The sequence below is a fragment of the Chelonia mydas genome, chromosome 1 (genome assembly GCF_015237465.2).
Source record: "Chelonia mydas isolate rCheMyd1 chromosome 1, rCheMyd1.pri.v2, whole genome shotgun sequence".
In the NCBI taxonomy this organism is placed as follows: domain Eukaryota; kingdom Metazoa; phylum Chordata; order Testudines; family Cheloniidae; genus Chelonia; species Chelonia mydas.
The window spans coordinates 51,926,390-51,950,033 of NC_057849.1; the positions used below are offsets into that span (position 1 = coordinate 51,926,390).

The 23,644-nt window shown below is 40.1% G+C and overlaps 1 protein-coding gene across 50 annotated transcripts in view; it reads right to left on the reverse strand.

Annotated features, from left to right (window-relative positions):
- SUPT20H (SPT20 homolog, SAGA complex component) overlaps window positions 1-23,644 on the reverse strand; it is a 63,101-nt gene that overhangs the window by 767 nt on the left and 38,690 nt on the right. For 8 of the 50 annotated variants that reach the window (XM_037892621.2, XM_037892576.2, XM_037892584.2 and 5 more), the window contains 10 exons: window positions 22,004-22,036; window positions 20,654-20,771; window positions 18,434-18,542; window positions 18,016-18,174; window positions 15,897-16,209; window positions 13,818-13,972; window positions 10,640-10,695; window positions 8,618-8,752; window positions 1,286-1,391; window positions 590-717 (listed from right to left, as the gene is read on the reverse strand). In XM_037892621.2, coding sequence (XP_037748549.1) covers window positions 590-717; window positions 1,286-1,391; window positions 8,618-8,752; window positions 10,640-10,695; window positions 13,818-13,972; window positions 15,897-16,209; window positions 18,016-18,174; window positions 18,434-18,542; window positions 20,654-20,771; window positions 22,004-22,036 — 1,312 coding nt within the window. Of the gene's footprint in view, window positions 1-589; window positions 718-1,285; window positions 1,392-6,187; window positions 6,308-7,741; window positions 8,547-8,617; window positions 8,753-10,639; window positions 10,696-13,817; window positions 13,973-15,896; window positions 16,210-18,015; window positions 18,175-18,433; window positions 18,543-20,653; window positions 20,772-22,003; window positions 22,037-23,644 lie in introns of those variants that run through there. The other 42 variants (XM_043532100.1, XM_043532065.1, XM_037892639.2 and 39 more) reach the window with 25 other exon arrangements.

Below are 23,644 nucleotides of genomic sequence, written 5' to 3' on the forward strand. Positions count from 1 at the left end.
TCACAGTCAAACTTTGCCCTTTGTGTCTGTCGCAGTAACTGCAGTAACTCAGCAACTTCAGTAAACACTTTAGTTCAGATGATATATTCAGCATAATACTTAATATAATTTCTCTATTTAAGTCTCTCTTCCTCATTCATGCAATATATTTTTGTCCTGAGATGGCAATTATGTACTCCCTCTATAAACATCAGGATGGCTAACATTACTATGTGAAAAGAACACTTTGCCAAAGCTTCCTTTTTAATGTAATAACTGTAGCTGTGCAATGTGTTTGAATTTAACTACGCACTCGACATGCTGTTGCTTCAAAATCCTAATGGCACCTGGCCAAGCTTATTTAGTAACGTGCCACAAGCACTCCTTGAATGTTGTCAAATCAGGAAAGTGGATGGCTTTAATGTATAAAAATAAATTCAGTGCTCCAAGTTGATAGAACAAGAGGAATCGGATCTCTCAGTTTAGTTTGCCACACTGCAGCATTTTTAAAATTCCATATGGTATTAGTAAAAGTCTAAGGGCAGCATTTTTGTTTTTGGAGCTGAGAATTGTATTTTTTTATGCAATCAGAGCGAAGTTGCTGGATTACTTGTATCTGTTGCTGCTGCTGCTGCAAGGCTTGTTGTTGTTGCTGCTGTAAGGCAGAGGAGAGCTGGAGTCTCTGCTGAGGAAGGCTTTGCCCACGTCTGTTCACGGCAGAGCCAAGCTGAGACAACACTACGAAAAGGAGAAGGGGAAAGCAGGCAGGTCAAAGAGGTTGGGTGGAGGTTGTCAGGGTTAGGAAAGGAAGACATAGGAATAGAGTGTAACAGAAAGGGGATCAGTAGAATTAGAGTAAAATCAGAAACAGTGCAGAATAAAGTATACACTGTATAGACACTGTTAGTTGGAACATGCAATTAGCTTATGAAGAGCTTGTGGACATGAAACAAATTTCTCATACTGGACTTTAAAGCAGACAGTTTAAAGAAATACTCCTTAATGAAGTTTGGTATGGAAGCTTTGTACAGTTTTGGCAGGAATTGTTCCATGTGATTTAAAGACTATTCAGTTTATGAAACTACCATACACAAGACAAAGAAGCAGAAAAGTGCATGCTTTTAATTTGCAAGTCAAATTAAGTGCAACATCTTTTATGTGATCCACACTCTGTTGTGATAACTTGATATGTGATTTGCTTTAATCAGAGTAAGGGGAAGGCTTATATTAAACACCAAACTTCATTCCAGTATGAAATTTATCAATGTCACTAAAAAAACCAGAAGGAAACTCTGCCAACACATACCTGCTGCTTGAGGTTGCATAAAGCTCCCCACTCCAGTAAGGTTAATAACAGCGGCTTGCTGGGCAGATAAGGCTTGGTCTTGATTGGCTGGACATTGCTCAGCACTCTGGCAAAAATGAGAAGCTTGATACTTATTGTGGAACTTTTGGGCCATTGAATAAATAAATTCAAAAAATCAGCATGAAAAGATATGAGTACCGCTTTTATTTCCCTTTAAAAAAACTCATTCTGCCTTTTATAATGTTAAATACTGGTAATGGAGTGACTATTCAGATATGTACAGCAGCCATTATGTGCTCTATACTAGCTCTTCAATAATTTTGGATTCTATAACCTATTTTACATAGATGGGAAATGTTTTCCAGGACATTAGGATTGTGTGTGTTCTTTAACAGAAGTCCCATGGCATCTCTAGCTGCACCACAGGCAACCTGCTAGTAATAACTATAGTTTGGATCCAATCAGGTGGTACTTCATCTCCTAATCCTGCAAGAATCTGTATTGCACCTGAAATGGTGGTCCACATGCAATCCAGAGGCAAGAATACTAATCACTGAGCCATCTATAGACCCGAAACATCAGGAAAAAAAGTGAAGATTGTATCATCCTCTCTTATCTCAAAAAAACCACCCCAGTAATATTCTGAAAGCAACAGCTTCACTCAGGAACAAAATGACTCCACACACCTCCATTCATTTCTTACACAGATTGGATCGTGAGAGGATTGATCAAATGTCAGTTGAAGTCAATGGGATCATGCGCTACACTAGGGTACCCACATGCATGATTCTTTAAGTACACACATGGAATGAAAATGTTGTCTGAGTACATCTTACATGATTCAAACAGACTTGTAACACACACCAAGCCGCCCCCCTCCCCAAACAAAACACCAAGCATTCGCTTCAGTTGTAAGAAGGCAGAACTTGTGACTGGGCTGGTAAATTGTCATGTGTTATGCAAGGTTTCTTTAAGAGAACCATACTAAATAATCACTGTACTAAAGAAATAGTAAAAAGAAAAGGAGGACTTGTGGCACCTTAGAGACTAACAAATTTATTTGAGCATAAGCTTTCGTGAGCTACAGCTCACTTCATTGGATGCATGCAGTAGAAAATACAGTGGGGAGATTTATATACACAGAGAACATGAAACAATGGGTTTTACCATACACACTGTAACCAGAGTAATACACTATTACCAGCAGGAGAGCGGGTGGGGGGGGAGCTGTTTTCGAAGTTTTTTTGTTGAAGAATTGCCACTTTTAGGTCTAATTGAGTGACCAGAGAAACTGAAGTGTTCTCCGACTGGTTTTTGAATGTTATAATTCTTGACGTCTGATTTGTGTCCATTTATTCTTTTACGTAGAGACTGAATTTTTCCACTGAATGCATCCGATGAAGTGAGCTGTAGCTCACAAAAGCTTATGCTCAAATAAATTGGTTAGTCTCTAAGGTGCCACAAGTACTCCTTTTCTTTTTGCGAATACAGACTAACACGGCTGCTACTCTGAAACCTGTCATTATGCAAGGCACTGAATTTAGCTGTATGGAGTGGAAATCTATCAATTTCATGAAAAAACTCAGATACAGACAGTCGACATCTTCCTTTCCAAATGCAAACAGATGGACATCATACCAAAAGGACTGAAGGTAAAAAATCCATTACAATCTACATACCACACAGACTATGCTGACAGCTTGTGCCACATGCTCTCAAAGAAACTGCGGAACCACCTGATCAACATCCTCTACAGCAAACAGAGAAAGATTAAGAATGAGCTCTCAAAACTGGATACTCTCATAAAAAAACAACCTTCGACACACACTTCCTCGTGACTGGACTTTACAAAAACTAGACAAGCCATTTACAACACACACTTTGCTTCTCTCCAAAAGAAAAAGGACACTAAACTATGTAAACTACTACATGCCACAAGGGGCCACAACAGTGGTTCCCTTATCCCACCCAGCAATATTGTTAATCTATCCAACTATACTCTTAGCACAGCTGAAGAATCTGTCCTATCTCGGGACCTCTCGTTCTGTCCCTCCACCCCCACGAACATGATACAGCTCTGTGGTGACCCAGAATCCTATTTTCGACGCCTCCGACTCAAGGAATATTTCCAAAACACCTCTGAACAACATACTAACCCACAGAGACTTTCCTACCAAGACTACAAAAAGGAGGATTCTGGGTGGACTCCTCCTGAAGGTCGAAACAACAGACTGGACTTCCACATAGAGTGCTTCCGCCGACGTGCACGGGCTGAAATTGTGGAAAAGCAGCATCACTTGCCCCATAACCTCAGCCGTGCAGAACATAATGCCATCCACAGCCCCAGAAACAACTCTGACATCATAATCAAAAAGGCTGACAAAGGAAGTGCTGTCGTCATCATGAATAGGTCAGAATATGAACAAGAGGCTGCTAGGCAGCTCTCCAACACCACTTTCTACAAGCCATTCCCCTCTGATCCCACTGAGGGTTACCAAAAGAAACTACAGCATTTGCTCAAGTAACTCCCTGAAAAAGCACAAGAACAAATCCGCGCAGACACACCCCTGGAACCCCGACCAGGGGTATTCTATCTGCTACCCAAGATCCATAAACCTGGAAATCCTGGGTGCCCCATCATCTCAGGCATTGGCACCATGACAGCAGGATTGTCTGGCTATGTAGACTCCCTCCTCAGGCCCTACGCTACCAGCACTCCCAGCTATCTTCGAGACACCACTGACTTCCTGAGGAAACTACAATCCATCAGTGATCTTCCTGAAAACACCATCCTGGCCACTATGGATGTAGAAGCCCTCTACACCAACATTCTACACAAAGATGGACTACAAGCCGTCAGGAACAGTATCCCCGATAATGTCACGGCAAACCTGGTGGCTGAACTTTGTTCTCACCCATAATTGTTTCACATTTTGGGACAATGTATACCTTCAAATCAGCGGCACTGCTATGGGTACCCGCATGGCCCCACAGTATGCCAACATTTTTATGGCTGACTTAGAACAACGCTTCCTCAGCTCTCGTCCCCTAATGTCCCTACTCTACTTGCGCTACATTGATGACATCTTCTTCATCTGGACCCATGGAAAAGCAGCCCTTGAGGAATTCCACCATGATTTCAACAATTTCCATCCCACCATCAACCTCAGCCTGGACCAGTCCACACAAGAGATCCACTTCCTGGACACTACGGTGCTAATAAGCGATGGTCCCATAAACATCACCCTATACCGGAAACCTACTGACTGCTGTTCCTACCTACATGCCTCCTTCTTTCATCCAGACCACACCACACGATCCATTGTCTACAGCCAAGCTCTACGATACAACCGCATTTCCTCCAACCCTTTGGACAGAGACAAACACCTACAAGATCTCTATCAAGCATTCTTACAACTACAGTACCCACCTGCTGAAGTGAAGAAACAGACTGACAGAGCCAGAAGAGTACCCAGAAGTCACCTACTACAGGACATAACCAACAAAGAAAATAACAGAACGCCACTAGCCATCACCTTCAGCCCCCAACTAAAACCTCTCCAACGTATCAAGGATCTACAACCTATCCTGAAGGATGACCCATCACTCTCACAGATCTTGGGAGACAGGCCAGTCCTTGCTTACAGACAGCCCCCCCCCCACCTGAAGCAAATACTCAACAGCAACCACACACCACACAACAGAACCACTAACCCAGAAACCTATCCTTGCAACAAAGCCCGTTGCCAACTGTGTCCACATATCTATTCACGGGACACCATCATAGGGCCTAATCACGTCAGCCACACTATCAGAGCTTGTTCACCTGCACATCTACCAACGTGATATATGCCATCATGTGCCAGCAATGCCCCTCTGCCATGTACACTGGTCAAACTGGACAGTCTCTACGTAAAAGAATAAATGGACACAAATCAGACGTCAAGAATTTTCACATTCAACAACCAGTCGGAGAACACTTCAATCTCTCTGGTCACTCGATTACAGACCTAAAAGTGGCAATTCTTGAACAAAAAAACTTCGAAAACAGACTCCAACAAGAGACTGCTGAATTGGAATTAATTTCAAACTGGATACAATTAACTTAGCCTTGAATAGAGACTGGGAGTGGATGGGTCATTACACAAAGTAAAACTATTTCCCCATGTTTATATCCCATCCCGCCCCGCCCCGCCCCGTTCCTCAGACGTTCTTGTCAACTGCTGGGAATGGCCCACCTTGATTATCACTACAAAAAGCTCCCCCCCAACCCGCTCTCCTGCTGGTAATAGCTCACCTTAAGTGATCACTCTGGTTACAGTGTGTATGGTAACACCCATTGTTTCATGTTCTCTATGTATATAAATCTCCCCACTGAATGCATCCGATGAAGTGAGCTGTAGCTCACAAAAGCTTATGCTCAAATAAATTGGTTAGTCTCTAAGGTGCCACAAGTACTCCTTTTCTTTTTGCGAATACAGACTAACACGGCTGCTACTCTGAAACCTAAAGAAATAGTGTTATAAGGTTAGGACATACTGAGAATACCATTAAAAAAAAAGACTGACAAAGCTGTAAAATGATGGTACCAACCTCTCAACAAAAACCTACAGAAATTTGTGATAAATGTACCAGTATGTATATTTTGCACTAATGCAATAAAAAGTGTTATTTTGATTATTTCTTTACTAAGCATTTAGATTTCAGCTCAATTTAATTTACATGCTGGAAGAAACTAAGTTAGGATTTCCTTGTACAGATGTTGAACTATGAAGAGTATTGGCTTACTGATCAAAGAACAAAGTAATTACAAACTAACAGATTCCACAGTTGGATTCCAAATGCCTTAAGAATACATCTACAGCAGTCTGCTGTCACACCACCACACAACAGCTTAAACACCTGTGTGAACAGAGATGATACTGTAGGAGAACTTTTCGGCCATGTGGGATTCCAGGAAACGGACGTTACCTCGTAAGAGAGACCAGTTGGGTGAGGTAATATCTTTTATTGGACCAATTTCTGTTGGTGAGAGAGACAAGCCTTTGAGCCACACCGAGCTCTTCTTCAGGTCTGGGAAAGGTACTCCCAGCATCACAGCTACATGCATGGTGGAACAGATTGTTTAGCACAAGTAGTTAGCACATATTGTAAGGGACCATTCAAGGTAGAGCCTGTTACCTCGTAAGTGAGCTTAGTGTCAGTCTAATACTTTATGTAGTATTCAGAACCACTTTACTGATGATTCTTCCATACTATTCGAAATAAAATTATTTTAAGATAAACTGATCTAGGTATCTGGGCTGAAGGCAGAGACTAACTAGCACACACAAAAGGCCTCTGCAGGAAGACTAGAAAGGAGCTGGTAACTACACTCGTAGATGGGATACAAAAGTAGAGCAGACTGTACTTTTCCTTTCCTAAACTGGCCACATGTGGGCACGGTGAGAACTAAATACCCTATCAGATAGGAGAAGGTCTTGATGCTCCAAGGGAAGGGGATTTGGCATATGAGAATGGATTGAGGTTAGTCTACAACAGAGGTTAGAAGTTTTTACAAAGAAATCATCTATAAAGATTAACTCTTTTCACAGTGATTGTACGTGCTGCCTCAGCTTCCCACCTGTCTACAATCATCCAAGATGACAATCTACAATTTTAGGGCCAAATGCAGCCCTACCCTTTGCTAGCACAGAAATGCCAACTCAAATGAAATGGCTAAGAGGTAAGCCAACTGCGAACTGACAGGCCTAGGAAGAAATGCTGGTTTATTCTACAGTAGCAGGTTTCACATGTATTCCTCTAACACAGCTGTTACTGGTCATTGTAAGAATCGGGACAATGGAGTAACTGGAGCACTACTCTGATGCAGCATGGCAATTCCTGTGCTGTAGTTCTGTGTATGGAGGGGCAAGAACACACTTCCCTCACATACTGAATGACTTCTGTCCACATTAGTGCAGGACGGTGCAAGGCCAGGTTATCTGCCATGTCAAAAAATCACCAGTCCTAACCGTTCCTTTTCTGCAAGGGGAGAGAGGAGCCACGGCTCCAGCTATAACTACAACCTGCGTGTATAGCAGTGGCAACAAAATCGCTGCACTCTTCATGAGGTTTCCTTTCTCCTTAACCTGATTGAGATCTTTTGTGTAAAGGCCCATTTACTTGTTGTTCTGGGGAAAAGGAGAGACACCATTTAATCCATGCATTGTAACTGCCACAGAAAACTTCTACAATCTTCCAACTAATCCTGTAACCTTTAAAAGACTCACTGACATATCTAGATTTCTACAACATTCAGAGATCCCATTCCTCACAAGTAACTGATAACCAGTCAGTTGTCAATGAAATGTTTAGTAGATGTAGTTTTAAATAAGATTTTATTAGCCCTGTCTTCATGCAGGACTAAATGCATGAGCAATCTGATACCTTAAAATCAGCTCTTTAAGTCATAGATAGACAAAAAGTTATGTTCATTTAAAATCCAAAGTATGCTAAGTTTCCAATACTCTGTAACTAAAAGCCTCCTTACCCAACATGCATGTGAATGTTAAAAAACAAAATTCTCTTCTGATCTGAAATTAACAATTTTTAAGGCCAAAGAGGAGATGTTTCTGACAAAATAAAAAGGGGAGTCAAAGTGGAGTTTAGAATGCAATGGGTCTTTCAACTTAAATTATACTATATGAAGGCTTATTTAATTTTAAGGCTAGCAAATTCATACAAACCTATGCAGCTGACATCCTATAGTAAGTGTAAACAGAAAAGGAGTACTTGTGGCACCTTAGAGACTAACCAATTTATTTGAGCATAAGCTTTCGTGAGCTACAGCTCACTTCATCGGAAAGCTTATGCTCAAATAAATTGGTTAGTCTCTAAGGTGCCACAAGTACTCCTTTTCTTTTTGCGAATACAGACTAACACGGCTGTTACTCTGAAACCTATAGTGTGCAAGGCATAATATGAACCACCAGAGGGCTACCCTATCTTTGTCAGTTCTTTGCTAACTAAAACACAGTTAAGCAATACAGGAACTGTTAGAAGCAAACCATAATGGTCTTTTCAGTATTGTCATGACTACAGAGCTGAAAGGACAGTGGACTAACTGGGCAACACAACTTATTTTTATATTCCTATTCCTTGTAAAAGGAGAAATTATGAATGACTTTTACCATCCAAAAATAGATCCTTGCTATTTAGTAAACTAGTATTGTTCATCTCCTCTTCCTTTAAACAACTACTCCAATCAACCACTCACCACCTGAAAGGTATAATCATTTGGGAGTAAACTATGTAGTTCAACAGTTTTCCAATGTATTTATGCACTCTTACTGAGGGTAACTGGCACACCTGGTCTCCCTGCTGTTGAGGACTAGAGGTTGCAGGCTGCGGGGACTGCTGCTGTGGAGAGAACTGTGAGAGCTGTTGCTGCTGAAGTGGGTTGAAAATAAGTGAACCACCTGGAAGCTGTTACAGATTAAAAAACAAAAGACATAATGCAATCAAATTCATGAGCCTGCCATTCTCCAGGGATAAGCACAAATAAAGATCTAGATATTAAATTACTTCTTGCAGCTATTTTAAAAATGCTGCTGTTTTTGAAAAGGCCCCATTTTTCAGAAATAGAGTCTACATAAGTTGTACCCCTAGATTCCTCGGGAGAAAAGTATATTATTGTCATTGTTCGATTTAAATACAATTGTGCAGATTTTATACATCGCTAATAAAAAGGTAGGTTAATGGATATCTGTAACATCAGAATACTTAATTAATTCCATGTTTAAACCATTTTATTCTATTTGGATGAAGGCTTCCTAGTAATAAATTGTGGAGAATCGGATGTAACAGATATTAATTAAATATGGGGCCTATTTCCTCTTGCTTACACCAGTTTTACCAACTGCACAGATTTCAACTGAATTATTCTTGATTTATATCAGTGTAAGAGAGAGGAGATTCAAGAGCATAGCCTGAAATTACAGCCTGAAGAGCACAGCCAGAAAATACAAGCATTTCACGAATATCTTCATAATCTCTCACACACATACAATGCAAAGAACTGTTACTGCAATATGAAGGTTACACAATTAAACTCTCAAGGAAGACAAGAAATGTAAAAGTTCCAAGATCCAAGTTAAATTATCATACTAAGTCCTCCATAGTTTGTAATATATATTTTAAAACAAACAGTGTGACAGCAAGCTGCACATTTAACCAGGACTGGAAGAGTCCCTGTACAGATATAACTGTGACTTGTGCATTTGTGAACTGCACTTTTAACTGTGCAACCTGACTCTTTATTTACATTTCATTTCCTAGGGTCACATCCCCTGGTCTACTAAGTCCACTATATTCTGTGTAAGTGGCACTAAGTGGACTTAAAACAGCTGACTACAGTCAGTGGAGAATTCCCTCCTTGGCAGAGGAACTCTCCTGACACTGTCTCCTGTGCCAGCCACACCCCATACTCCTGGCAGGGGAGAGTACAGGAAAGCAGCATGGGGTGTGGCTGGCACAGGAGACCGTGTCAGACGAGAGTTCCTCTGCCAAGGAGGGAATTCTCCACTGACTGTAGCATGGGGGAATCAATCCTATTCTGATGTAAGGTTCCTGAAGGATCTTGCACCACTGGTGTAATTTAGAGCTGCTCCATTGCAGCTCTAAATTGTGCTGGACCTGATAGCTGCCCCACCCAGCCCTGCATTTGATCAGATCTCAGAAGCAATCAAGAATTTTCCCCCTTGGATTTTATTTTTTGTTTAAATTAAAGAAGTTTATTCAGAGTTTGTAAACTCCTTGTCTGGAACTATTTGTGTTGCGTAGCTTTCTATTTCTGGTAATAGAGACTACAAGTGCACATGCACAGTTCATCTTTCTTAAGACCTATGCTGGTTAATTTACAGGGGATTTCCATTGCACTGTTAATTTTGCAGTTTTCAAATAATCATAACTAAAAATGAAAACAACTTCTTTTCAGTGAAAGCAAAGGCTGAAAAATGGAAGCCTTTAGTATGCAATTAGCCACTTGAATTCAATTTTTCAAATTTCACTATTTCTACAGCTTATTTTATGTTATTCAAGACTTGTTGATTTGTTAGTGGTGGAAGGACAGCCTCAGGTTTGCTGTTTTATAGGTTGATTTTAGTTATCTTTTAAGGCACCTATTCTCTTAGCATAGACCTTTTCTTGTCTTATGCATTCAAATTAAAATAATAAAATGAAACATTTACAATAAATGGCATGTCTCGGAACACCTGGCTCTAAGGAGCTGGAGGTCTATGTGACCAAAAGCACTTATCAACACATCTATATAGAATAATGCAAAGAATTATTGTGTCCAAATACATTAATTACCTGTAGTAGATTTAAGGGCCGAAGACCTGAAGCATTTTTTAAACCAAAAGGGCTGCCTGTTAATTAAAAGTAGGCAACCATTACTTAGTTAGATGCACATCATCAAATCAAATACATCACACCATACCATGCCAATGGGATTATTTCTAAACACTCCAAGGTTGCAACATGGCAAGGTTAAGTTTTAAACTTAAACAGCGTATTGTATTTTCTCTATAAAAGTGTAAATTGCATGATTATCCAGACGCAGCTCAGGGGAACAGACTGATTAGAAAGAAAGTTCTACCAATATTAAACATGGTATATTGCAAATACTACTACTGTGTTTGGACTAGATAAAGTATGCAGAGAGCATCCTAGCAGATGTTCTGTAGTTCTTCCTCTATTTTTAAAATACATTACAATTTGCATCCCACACATGGACATGTCTGGAATCTCAATGAAACAGCAGTTACTGATAGCTGCATTAGCGAGAGGAAAATATTGAAACACAGCAAATTATAATGGCTTGTTTTGGAAGATCTTCAAGTCCAAAAGCATTATTGGGAGGATAAACATCTAACAAACACTAGGTGTTTTTCTGTCCTGTTTTCAAAAAGGTTGGAGCCTAAGAACTTAAACACTTCTCATTAAGGAATGTTGAAGCATATTGATTTCTACAGTAATATTTTATGGCAGTTAAGAAGCTAAAAACACACTTAGAATAAAACACAGTCTAGTAAAAGAATAAGGGCCTGAAGCACTGAAGTGTGGGTCCTCTTCCTAAATTCTGGGATGTTTTCATATTTTACTTTTCTTCTAGTAGTGATGACTGCCATATTCACTTCTGAACTTGCAACGTAACCTACCTCAGAAACTCCCTTGATGGGTGATCCAAATGTATAACCAGATGTATAATACATCTCCCTAACATAGCCTAGGGTTGCCAGGTGTCCAGTTTTTGACCAGAAAGCCTGGTCGAAAAGGGACCCTGGCGAGACTGTTCAGCACCGCGGGGCTAAGGCAGGCTCCCTGCCTACGATGGTTCCGCGCAGCTCCCAGAAGCAGCAGCATGTCTCCGCTCCGGCTTCTAGGTGCAGAGGCAGCCGGGGGCTCCACACACTGCCCCCACCTGAAGTGCCAGCTCTGCAGCGCCCGCTAGCCAGGAACTGCGGCCAATGGGAGCTGCGAGGGTGGTGCCTGCGGACAGGGCAGCACACAGAGCCGCCTGGCCACGCCTCCGCGTAGGAGGGACATTCTACTGCTTTTGGGAGCCGCCTGAGGTAAGCACCGCCTGAAGCCTGAACCCCTCCCGTGCCCCAGCCCCCTGCCCCAGCCCTCATCCCCCTCCCACTGTCCATACCCCTCAATCCCAGCCCGGACAACCCTCCTGCATCCCTAACCCCTCATCCCCCGGCACCCCAAACCCCTGCCCCAGCCCTGATCTCCCTCCCGCCATCCAAACTCCTCATCCCAGCCCGGAGCCCCCTCCTATACCCCAAATCCTTAACTCCAGCCCCACCTCAGAGCCTGCACCCCCAGTCAGAGCTCTCACATCCCCCTGCACTAGCCGGGAGCCCCCTCCCACACTCTGAATCCCTCAGCCCCAGCGGCCTCTCCCACACCCTGAAATCCTGATTTCTGGCCTCACCCGCAGCCAGATCCCTCACCCCTCCCGCAACCCAATCCCTTGAGCCAGCCTGGTGAAAATGAGCGAGTGAGTGAGGGTGGGGAGAGCGAGAGATGGGGGGGGGGGGGGAATGGAGAGAGTGAGGGCATGGCCTTGGAGAAGGGGTGGGGCATCAGAGGAGGGACAGAGCTCAGAGGAGGGGCGGGGCCTCAGCGGATGGAGAGGTGCAAGGGTGTTCATTTTTGTGTCAGTAGAAAGTTGGCAACCCTAACCTAGCCCCTTAAAATAACTATTTCAGACACACTCAACCTCCGCTGACCTGGGGCCTAATAAGGCAGAGATACTCCCCAAATTCAGTGTGGCCTACATCCTAAAAGGAGTGCCAGCAGCTCAGATTTAGGTGCCACTGCAATCTACAACACCCACCCCCCTCAGCTGCCGTCTAAATGTAAAAGTTGCCTAGGCATCTAAGTTTCTGCCTCTGGTCATGCGCACTTCACTCTAGGAGTCCAGACACATATGCTGCACACCTCTGCCCCAGTGTGATCTACAAACCAGGAAAAGAGAGGCAGGCAAATGCCTATCTTGCCTTTTGGCCTGATCCAAACATACTCAGAACACACCTGTCAGATCAGGCTCCATTCAAAATCCAGCCGTAGCAGGGCCACCTTACTTATAACTTCTAGCACAGTGGTTAGAGCACTCACCTGGGATGTGGGAAACCTAGGTTCATTCTCCCCTCTGCCTGAGGGCTAGAAAACATTTGAACAGGGGGTTCCCACCTCTCAGGAGAGTGCTCTAACTGCTGAGGTATGTGTTATTCTGATGTGGGTTCACCCTCAGTCTCTCCAGTTGAAGCTGTTCCACTTTGGATAAATAGTCATTGGGCCAGAGAGAGAATGACCCTACATCCTGGCAGGTAGCACACTTAGCCAGGTGGTGGCTAACGCTGGGTCCAGTCCCCATGCACCAATGACTCTATAATTATTTATCCACAGTGAAACAGCTTTGACACAAGAGACTAAGGCAGGCCCATAGCAGAAGGTCCCAAAGCCTAGCGGTTAGGGACATGGAAGACCCCTCTTCAAATCCTTTCTTCCCATCAGTTGGGGTGGGAATTGAACCTGGGTCTCCCACATTCTGGATGAGTGCTGTCTCCACTGGGCTACCATCTCTTCCTCCCTCTAGAGAGGGGTTTAAGACAAACTCCTCTCATCAGCATCTCCCATTGGCTAGTTAGGCAGCTCCCCATCTAGCATGCTGGCTTTTGTGGATCCCATTCTTAGGCACTTATTTCCCCCCCTTCATTGCATAGGGAGTCTAGGTGCCTAACTTAGGCCTTGTGGATGCCAGTGTTGTTCTTGTGATTTTCTAGGCACCTGAGTGTTGAAATCCCTAAGTCCCTTTGTGGATTCAAGCCTGAATGTACACACTATCCATTCACTGGCACACTTAAATTCTTCTGCCCACTGTTTTCATATTCTACTTTCACTGCAGTTAAAGGACTCTTGCTATTTAACCTGATCTGAACGTTTCCTCATGACAGCTTTTTACCTGATTCCTACTAACCTGTTTGAGAGGCAGACTGCATTGCAGCTGGCAGCGCATTTGGCACCAGACCTCCTGATGGTAAAATGCCACTCAGATTTATACCTGCAGGGGTTATGGCACCAGTATTACACCCCAGCATAGGGTTTGAGCCACTCATCAATGTCTGTGCTCCACTGTAGAAGAGGAAAGAAAACACATTAAATCCAAGTGGCAGAAATGTGTGTGAACAATTAGATTTTTGCCTTCCAGTCTTTGACAACACAATCAACAGTTCGCGTTAAATGAGGTTAAAATTAAGGTGACTGATCAGAACAACATTAATCAATCAATAGGGTGACTATAAATCACAAACTAACATTAAATGAATGTTACAGCTGAGTGGGAAACGTGCTATGTGTTCTCTACAATCCAGACTTCAAGGCATCTTAGAAAAACACATAAAGGAGTAGCATAAAGTACCTAGGATTTGGAATATATAGGTCCTTATCCTACCCTCGTTCTGTGCACACAACTCACTCTGATATCAGTGATCATGGGGAGAATAAAGTGTACAGGTTTTTTTATTCTAAGCCTGTAGTGTTTCTAAATACAAAGACTAACACAACCTTAAATACAGCAGCACTGACAGGACATAAAAGCTGGAGACCAGGCTCATGTTTTCCTTCAGCAACTTGAAAAAATCTGTTTAATGGATTTGGAGTGATGAGTTGCTGCTGGACAGTTCAGATGAGTAATTCACACATCTGACATTGTTAGGTTGCACTCTGTGTTTTACACAAAAGAACGCTACTTTAATTTAATAGATATCTACCTTGGTAATAACAGAATAAATTCCACTGTTGGCAGAAGTGCTTTTAAAAAATACAGAATAATATTTAAGTCTCAGAATAAGTGTAAAAATGGTTAATAAAGTTAAGTAATCATAAATCAAATTCACTGATGTTCCATTTAAGGCAACAAACAAAAGGAAGTATTTTTTTTATACAACGCATGGTCAATCTGTTGAACTCTTTGCCAGAGGATGTTGTGAAGGCCAAGACTATAATAGTGTTCAAAAAAGAACTAGATAAATTTATGGAGGATAGGTCCATCAATGGCTATGAGCCAGGATGGGCAGGGATGGTGTCCCTATCTTCTGTTTGCCATAAGTTGGGAATGGGTGACAGGGGATGGATCACTTGATGATTACCTGTTCTGTTCATTCCCTCTGGGGCACCTGGCATTGGTCACTATCAGAAGACAAGATACTGGACTAGATGGACCTTTGGTCTGACCCAGTATGGCGGTTCTTAAGTTCTTCTTATAAACATTTTCTACAGAGTGTTTCACTCACAAGGGCTTTTACACAGAATTTGTCTAATTATTTTTAATTTGGAATGGTTTGCATATTCCATTTCCTCTCTCATAATGATTAATAAAAAGATAACATTCTAGTGGAAAAATTGTAAGAACAAAATCCCAAGAGTTATCATAGTTTTTGTAGCTAGCTAAGCACTAGTGCAGGGATCGGCAGCCTTTGGCACGTGGCTCGTCAGGGAAATCCACTGGTGGGCTGGGACGGTTTGTTTACCTGCAGCGTCCACAGGTTCGGCCGATCGCAGCTCCCACTGGCCGCGTTTCACCGTTCCAGGCCAATGGGGCTGCAAGAAGCGGCGGCTAGCACACCAGCCTACACTGTTTCCCGCAGCCCCCGTTGGCCTGGAACAGCAAACCACAGCCATTGGGAGCTGCCATGGGCCGAACCTGCAGATGCTGCAGGTAAACAAACCATCCCAGCCCGCCAGCGGATTTCCCTGACAGGCCACGTGCCAAAGGTTGCCGATCCCTGCACTAGTGCAATTAAACCCTATACATCTTAAAAACTCAAAGTACACAGTTCAGTGGTTCTCATTCAACTTCATCAGCATTCAAATACTGGGTTTCTTCTGTTTGAGCACCTCATAAAATTGCATTAACTCTGAATTACACCATTACAGAGTGAAACGATACATTTCCGTTGGACATCTTGAATAAAAACTCGCTTAATGAATATTGAACATTTCTGTAAATCAACATAAGGCAGGTTGTTAAGAAGCCACTAAAATAAAGTGAACTTACCACACAGAGCCCACTACATTGATGAAGTTAAGTCCTGCAGGGTTTGCCATGACCTGGGTGGAGGTGGTTCCTGTAGTAATGGATGTTACCATGGTGGAAAGAGGAATGGTCATTACAGGCAATGCCTGGCTCAGAGACATTTGCTGCTGAGCAAACGGGGTTAACAAAGTGGGCTGAGGGGTGAAGCCTGAATCTTGGGGAGTAGGGGTGGCAGAAGGGGTAATAGGAGTTGAGCTCTGAGCGTCAGGAGGGTGTGGGGTCGATGAAGGGGTGTTGTTTGGAGTAGGAGTAGATGGTTTAGGAGTTCCAGACCCTGCTCATTGAGAAAAATAAAAAGTGCTAGTTTGTTATAAAAGGCCAGTCCTTTTGTAAAATAAGGTTAATGGAATCTTATTTAGCACTGACAATTTGTTCCAGTTTTTATAGCAGCAAACTGCAAGTGTTAATTTCTACACATGACACACGAGTGTTGCTGCACTCGCTCATTATTAAAGATGCAGTATATCACACAGAAACCCCATCACCATGCTTAACTCTTTAACCAAAACATAAATTTGTATCGTCCATTCAGCCCTTTTAAAATGTATAGTGCACTAAGTCATGACTCTGTTGGAAATATTTTTAAGTCAATGTAGAACAATTTTTCTGAGTGACCATTTGAACCCAGTTAATGGTTTTGCTTCTAAAATGTCAAACATATAGTCTGTATGTACTGTCTGTATAACAGCATCATGTTAAAACATATGGAAAACAACAGATCCAACAAAGAACAGATAATAGTTTCAGTGATCAAATGGGGTCAATGGTAACCATCTAAATTCTATCATATAGATATCAATAACTGTATTTGCCAGATTTCTGTCAAATCACAAAAGAGAAAATAAAGTAAATGCTTTTGCAGGAGATAATACTGCATCTTTAAAAGTTACTGTGTAATTCCTTCTGCTTAAATGTAGAATGTATAGATAAATTTGTTGTGAATGCAGTATGCACAGTTTATCAATAGAAGAAACAAAAAACAGAAAAAGTAAAAAAACCCAAAAGCTCTTGAGGTGTTCTCTTTTTTAGCTTTCATGTCCTGCAGAAAGAAAGGAAAGAAATGTGAATGTCCAAAAGCTGTGACGAGAGCTTTACTTACAGTAACAACTGTGTGCAGTAGATTTACATAATCCATACCAGCAACATAAAAAGGTGTGAATAGAACTGTTAGAAAATTTACAAAATCTTTCTTATGTTTTTCTTTGTGCAAAACAAGAAGGCAGAAAAATTACACCTTTTGAGCTATCCAGAAGATTTTAAACTATTTAATGCAAAAAACATATATCACTGTGCAGCATACTGAAATGTTCAGTGTGCAATTAGTCATAAAAAAAAACGGGAAACTATAGCTGTGGTTTCTTTCGCTGTACAAATATGTTCATGAAAGGCCTCAAGACGCATATTTTAAAAACTGTTTATGATCTATCATTACAATAATCCTGTCATTGTTAATTAAAAAAAAATCAAACTTAGATGTCACTCATTTTAGAAAATTACATTTTAACACCTGACATTATGGTGCTATAATAATCATTATTACACTTTAGTAATCAGCAATGATTTGTAAAACAGTGTTGGAGTGTTTTAAAAGATCATCTCATAGTTTATTGTATCACCACCTTGGGACTGATCAGGTTATATACATACACAGAGATACAACTGTACCAGCTCCTATGACATTTAAAAAGAATCAGTTGCTTAAATTATGTAAAAGCAAATTGGTCTCATATACTATTATTTTTACACTGGAGGAAAGAACCACACTTTGGAATCTTATATTGTCACATTAGCTATCAGGCTTTTTTAAAAAAAGAGAATCATACTGGTTGCATAAAATGTATTAAAACGTATACACAAAGGGTGCATACATATATATATATATATATACAGAAAAACAAACACAATTACAGTAAACATAAAATACATACAGTCAACAAGAGACCTGCCTGAAGCTTTGCACAATTTATACAATTTAGAGTACACTGTACATTTAAGTTTCACCATTCCACTGGTTAAGTTTATCTCAAGAAGCATTATGCAAAAGCCTAAGATTTAATGGAGAATTTAGTTCGTGACTCACTTTGTGAAGAGCTCGCAGGAGACATGGCAGCTGGAGAAAGCATGCTAACTTGACTAAGATCCATAGACTGTTTCCGAGAAAGACTGGGAGGCTTAGAAGGAGGAGGAGGAGTTGGGGATTTTAGGTGGCCACTTGACTGCTGTGGACTAAAAATATTACCTGAAAAAGCACAATTAACACATGTTATGGTTCTGCGGAGGGATGCTAGTCAGAATATTTTCCATTATATACATCCTTGAACAATACTGTTTAATCAGAAAGCAGTAAGATCAGCTTTGAAAAACGCTCTCCATGACCTACAGAGGTAAAGTTTTCACATTATATTTAAAATTATTACATTAAGTAGTGAAACCTCACACTTCAAAATAAGGGAAACAGACAGTAGGAGGGAGAGGATAAAAAGCTAAAAAGTATTTACCTGAAGAACTACTTCCTGAACTTGAAGGTAGTTTGATGGGAGGAGGTCGATGTTTTACACCTTTCCCCAATACTGAAGACTGCACGGACCCTGATAGACTCTCTGGCTGCTAAGAAGAAACAGAAATTAAAGATATATTAGCTCAATCTGAGATCACATTATACATGTTAGAAATAAGTAACTATTAAATTAAAGCATTTCTAGTAGAATTCTAAAGTAAAGCAATTTTCAGGAAGTGGTCTCCCTTTGTGGGAGACATTAGAAACACAATCTGTGATCCTTTTCAGATGCAGCTTTTGCCAAGAGAGGCCTCCAAACTAGTGGCAAAGTTAAAATAAAACAAACAATGGGAATTATATTGCTTCATTCCCTGTCCTGAATTCATTGCTAATGACATCCCAGGAGTAGAAGAATGACAGACGTACTCTTGAAAGAAAGGAAAACTTAGTCTTACAGATAAATTTGTCTGTCAATCCTGATCCACTTGGGATTCAGGGCACAGAACCAGAGTATGGGAACAGGAATATAAATACTTGGGTGAAATCCTGGCTCCCCTGAAATTGATGGGTGTTTTGCCATAATTGCACCATTATATTTAGAATGAAGATGTTCTGCTTTTTGTTTCACCAATTATGAACAGAATTTTTTAAGATGAATTAATAAAGTTCAAGTATTGCCTTACAGCTATTCAAATGTGCAGTAATGAATTACAAATGGCAGGCTACATAGAAGTTGGCTGTAATTGCCTCTAAATCCATGCAACTACTAGTTCAGATTGTCAGACAATCTGTTTCAGGGAAAATAAATTTACAGGTAAATGCCAAATATTTAATTTACATGCATGGAGTATAAATTCAGAATAGAAGAAGTATTATAAACATAGTGTCTGTTCTTTCAGGTTCAGGGAGATGACAGAACACACAGAAGACAATATCAGGTATACAACTTCAAAAACTCAATTTATTATTTGCATATTTATTTTTATTATTCTTAATAAAATTAGTGCTTGATATTTTCCCTCCTTGTCAAAGGAGTCAAAAGACTGTGACAGAGGAAATTAAGTCAGCCTTCTTCAGTGCCCTAGAAAAAACACCTAGTTAACTTTAACAATAAAATTAACCACATCACTAAAAAAAGTTAGAAGAGTAATTTCAACATTTTTTTTAGCTGAATTATGGTTCCTTTGAAGTTCTTTTCAAGTTGGGCACACATGCTAAGAGCTGATGCTTAGCTCTTTGTATTTTACAGAGTATACAATTCTGTGGTCTTTAATGGCTCTGAAAAGCAAACAGACACCATTCTCCTTTTATGTGCTTCTATTTTTTTCTTTAAAAATCCTTTAAGTTCCCGTTGATGATAAAAATAAAAACTAAGTGTTTAGGGTTACTTTTTCAAACTCCTTTCTTCACTATTCAAGATAACTGCTTAACCACTCATAGAGGATTATATAGTCAAAAAAGAAGGTGATCCACTGCTTCCTTGCTATGACTCTGCTGACTCCGGCAGAACTTAATTCATGGCTAACAAACTGGACAGCTTTATTTATCTATTTAAAAAGAAGGGATGCTATAGGGCAGAACATAGATAGCCAGGAGGAAAGGAGCAGCAAAGCAGAAATGCTAGCTGAGGTCAAAAAAGAACTAGAGTAGTGGGATCAATCTAAAATGCTCAGCAGAGAAAACAAAACACATAGCCTGATGGGTCCATCAGCACCAAACTTTCAGCTATGGAAATTCCTGCCAGACATGTACAGAGGAATACACCCCTAAGAGCATGTATCCTTTAGAAGCATGTTGTCATTTTGAAATCTAATAAAAAAAAAAACTCCAAACCATTTTTATGAAGAGTTAACAGTTCAGGTACTATGCCTGCCTCCAAGTTCCCTTGCCAATTTTTAGATTGGTTTTAGAACTGTATTTTTCTGTCTTTAAAAATGCTTTTCTCTGCTCTGCTGCTGTATAAAAGACCTACATAAACTGAGAAAATGGACTATAGCAAAACACAGACACTGACTTTACACAGCATTATCAAAGACACAAAACTAAAAAAAAAAAGAAAATCTGAGAAAAACATTTTTCTCTAATTTCTTCCATTACAGACTTGTAACAATAGTAGATTTAAAAACTTCAGACAGATGTTTGCCCTTTGAGTCCCTTTAGGGAACTGTAAGTACTCAATAAGCAATTGTAAATGTAAGAAAGAAACATTTAGCAAACTCACTTCCATTTCCTTCCCTGGAGAAAGATGACTTAGGTTGACTGATCCACCTGAATTATGAACCATTTTCACTGGACATTTAGCTTCACTTTGAACTAGTTCCTGGTATTGGTTCACTACCCTGAAATACACCACTAAAGACTTCAGCACAAGATTTGAAAAAGCATTAACAATTTTGCACTATTTTTAACATTATACTGTTTGTTCTAGATGTAGATTAACTTGATTATATTCTAAATTTTCTTTGCCTACTTACGCCTGTTTCACTTTTCTGAAATGCAAACTGCAAGCACATAGATAAAATGGTTTGAATTGTGATTCAGGTTTACTTTAAACTTCAGTAAATTGATCTGCAACATAACAACATTATATAGAAATATAGACTCCCTTACAGAGACAGCTGAAGCCACAATATTTAAATTTTTTCTATCAGTTTGAAGAATAAAATATCCACTTGTGTAAAGCAGTGCTTCTCAACCCATGGGTTGCGATCCCCAGTGAGGTCACCAAAGGCAATCAGGGCTGTTGCAAGGCCCTGAAAATCCCATTACATTCTAAAGCAAAGAAAATTTCTCCACAGTACTGCCATGACACCCTTATCCCTCGAAGTCAAGTATTCGGTCAGCCTCTTGAAACACAAATAAATTATATAGGCTTAGCATTGTTACATTTTTCACTCCTACTTTTACCATAAATATAAGGGGGTTGTGAAATTTTTTGACTTTGAATTAGGGGTTGCCAACCAGAAAAGGTTGAGAAACATCAGTCTGGAGAAATCCACTGAGTATGGGAGAAGTCTACTTTACGTTTTATAATAAACCACAGCAGATAACCGTAAACCTCTTATAGCTAAAATATACTGGAGGGACTATTTTTCCTCTTGCTGTAGGAGTGATGGAATACTTCTCACAACGCTATATCAATATTGCCTGAATAAAAAATATTCAACTGATTTCTAGAAGAAGTTTTACACTACAGTTAAAGTTCAAAAGAACAACTCTCTTTGAAGATATACTTGATAGCATATTTATTTGTACAAAGTCTCAGGGCCAAATTCTTCTCTTGAATGCTCTCACCAGGCTACCACGGGAGGGTGCATCCAAAGGCATAGTATGGCCTTCAGAATTTAACAGAAAATGGGACAAGGTATGTGTAGTTATTCTCTTTCCCCAACCCTCCCCACAAACGTAAAGTGCAAGAGATGCTACGTTTTTAGTCTGGTTGCAGATCTTGACTGTTTCTATTTAATATCCATGTCACATGCCATTACTTCCATGCTAATGAAAGTAAGGTACATTATGGCTGAAAGGGACAAACCCGGGCTGTAAAAAAAGAAAGATATGAACTACTTACCTTTCAGCATCAGTCTTGGAGCCAATAAGGAACCTAAAATGTAAAACATAAAACAACGTAGTTACTATTTTTGGAATTTAAGAGCTTTCCTCAAAGATCACAACTCTGAAAAACAGCAAAGAAATCACTCTCTTTTGGAATGGGATGCACTGCTGCCAGCTAATTGATGAGAACAGTTAACACTTAAATCTTACTTGGTGGGCTGGAGACTACTGAAAGTATAAAACACTAACCCTGATTCATAATCACTAATACAATATATTTAGAGGGACACAATTAAGGTTGACAAGGATTTGAGGGTTTTATTGTAATACCATCCCTTTAAGAGTGAATCTACACCGATGTAAAAGACAAAATAATACCAGTTTTATATACCTAAAAACAGGAAGTGGCAGTTTGCTGTATATTCTATGCTGTTAAAAGCAGCATTGCATATTGTTTGTATTAAGCACCATGGCATTATACATTTGGTTTACATTTAGTAAAGAAATGTAACATATATATGTTCTCATATAAGGAAAAAAATGTAAGAGCTCCAGCAATTAGCTATTCATATTACTAAAAAAGAAGGATTCAGTTTGAAGTAAATATATTTTAAAAATAGAATATATGAAATCTGTTTCACTAATATCATTTTAATGTAATGCCCATATCCCTTAAAGGAATTTTTTTGGTCCAATTCAGACCAATTTAGGAAATTAGCATGGAAATTATAACCAATATAAGTCAAGGATTACAGATCTCCCAGGCTTTTCCCAGTAATCTACTATTTTCTTCTCTCTTTGTACAGTTCTCCTGGGAAATATGACCGATCTATTGCTTTTTCTGGTTAATGCAGATTCATGGTATGGAAGGGATTTCAGATGCAATGAGAGTGTGATTTGGGTGTATGTCAAGAAACACCAAAGCACTAAAATGTTAAAAGAAATGTTTAGTTTTCCTGATTTCTCTCATTATTTATCTTTCCAATCATGCTTTCTCACAAGATGTAGCTCTAAATAAATATTTCTTGTTTGTTATTCACATTCACATTTTACTGAAAATTTTATTTCATTCCATTCAGATCTGAAATTTGCAATGAGAATTGTTAGGGTTACTTCAGAATTATTCATGTTGTTTCCATGGATTCAAAAAGCAAACTACTTTACAGGAAAATAAGGGGAATACATTTTTTGGATCCCTGACTTTTGAGGCTGGAATTTTCAAATGGAGCCAAAGAGATTTAGGGAACCAAATCCCAATAAGTTCTTAACATTGTGCATCAGGACTGGTATTTTCAAAGGAGCCAATTTCAATCAAAAACTCCCTTAGGTGCCTTTGAAAATCCCAGTTCCAGTGCACAACCCTTAGTGACTCTCTAAGATTAGTATAGAGCTCTAGAAAATAAACAGGCAAAGATGGAGACAAGTGTTAAAAATAACTAAGACTTGGCAGTATGAAATGGTTAAAATTAAAAAGTAATAGAGAAGGATTAAACACTAGGTAACAATACAGAATAGTAGCAGTTAACAAAACCTGATCATGCTAGCTGCTTTGTGCAAGTGGACAGACCCTTACATCCCATTGAAATCAATGGAAGCCTGCGCAGGTGCAAAGGCCAAGTATCCAGAGCACCTTGCAAGATTGGGGCCTAAAATAAGA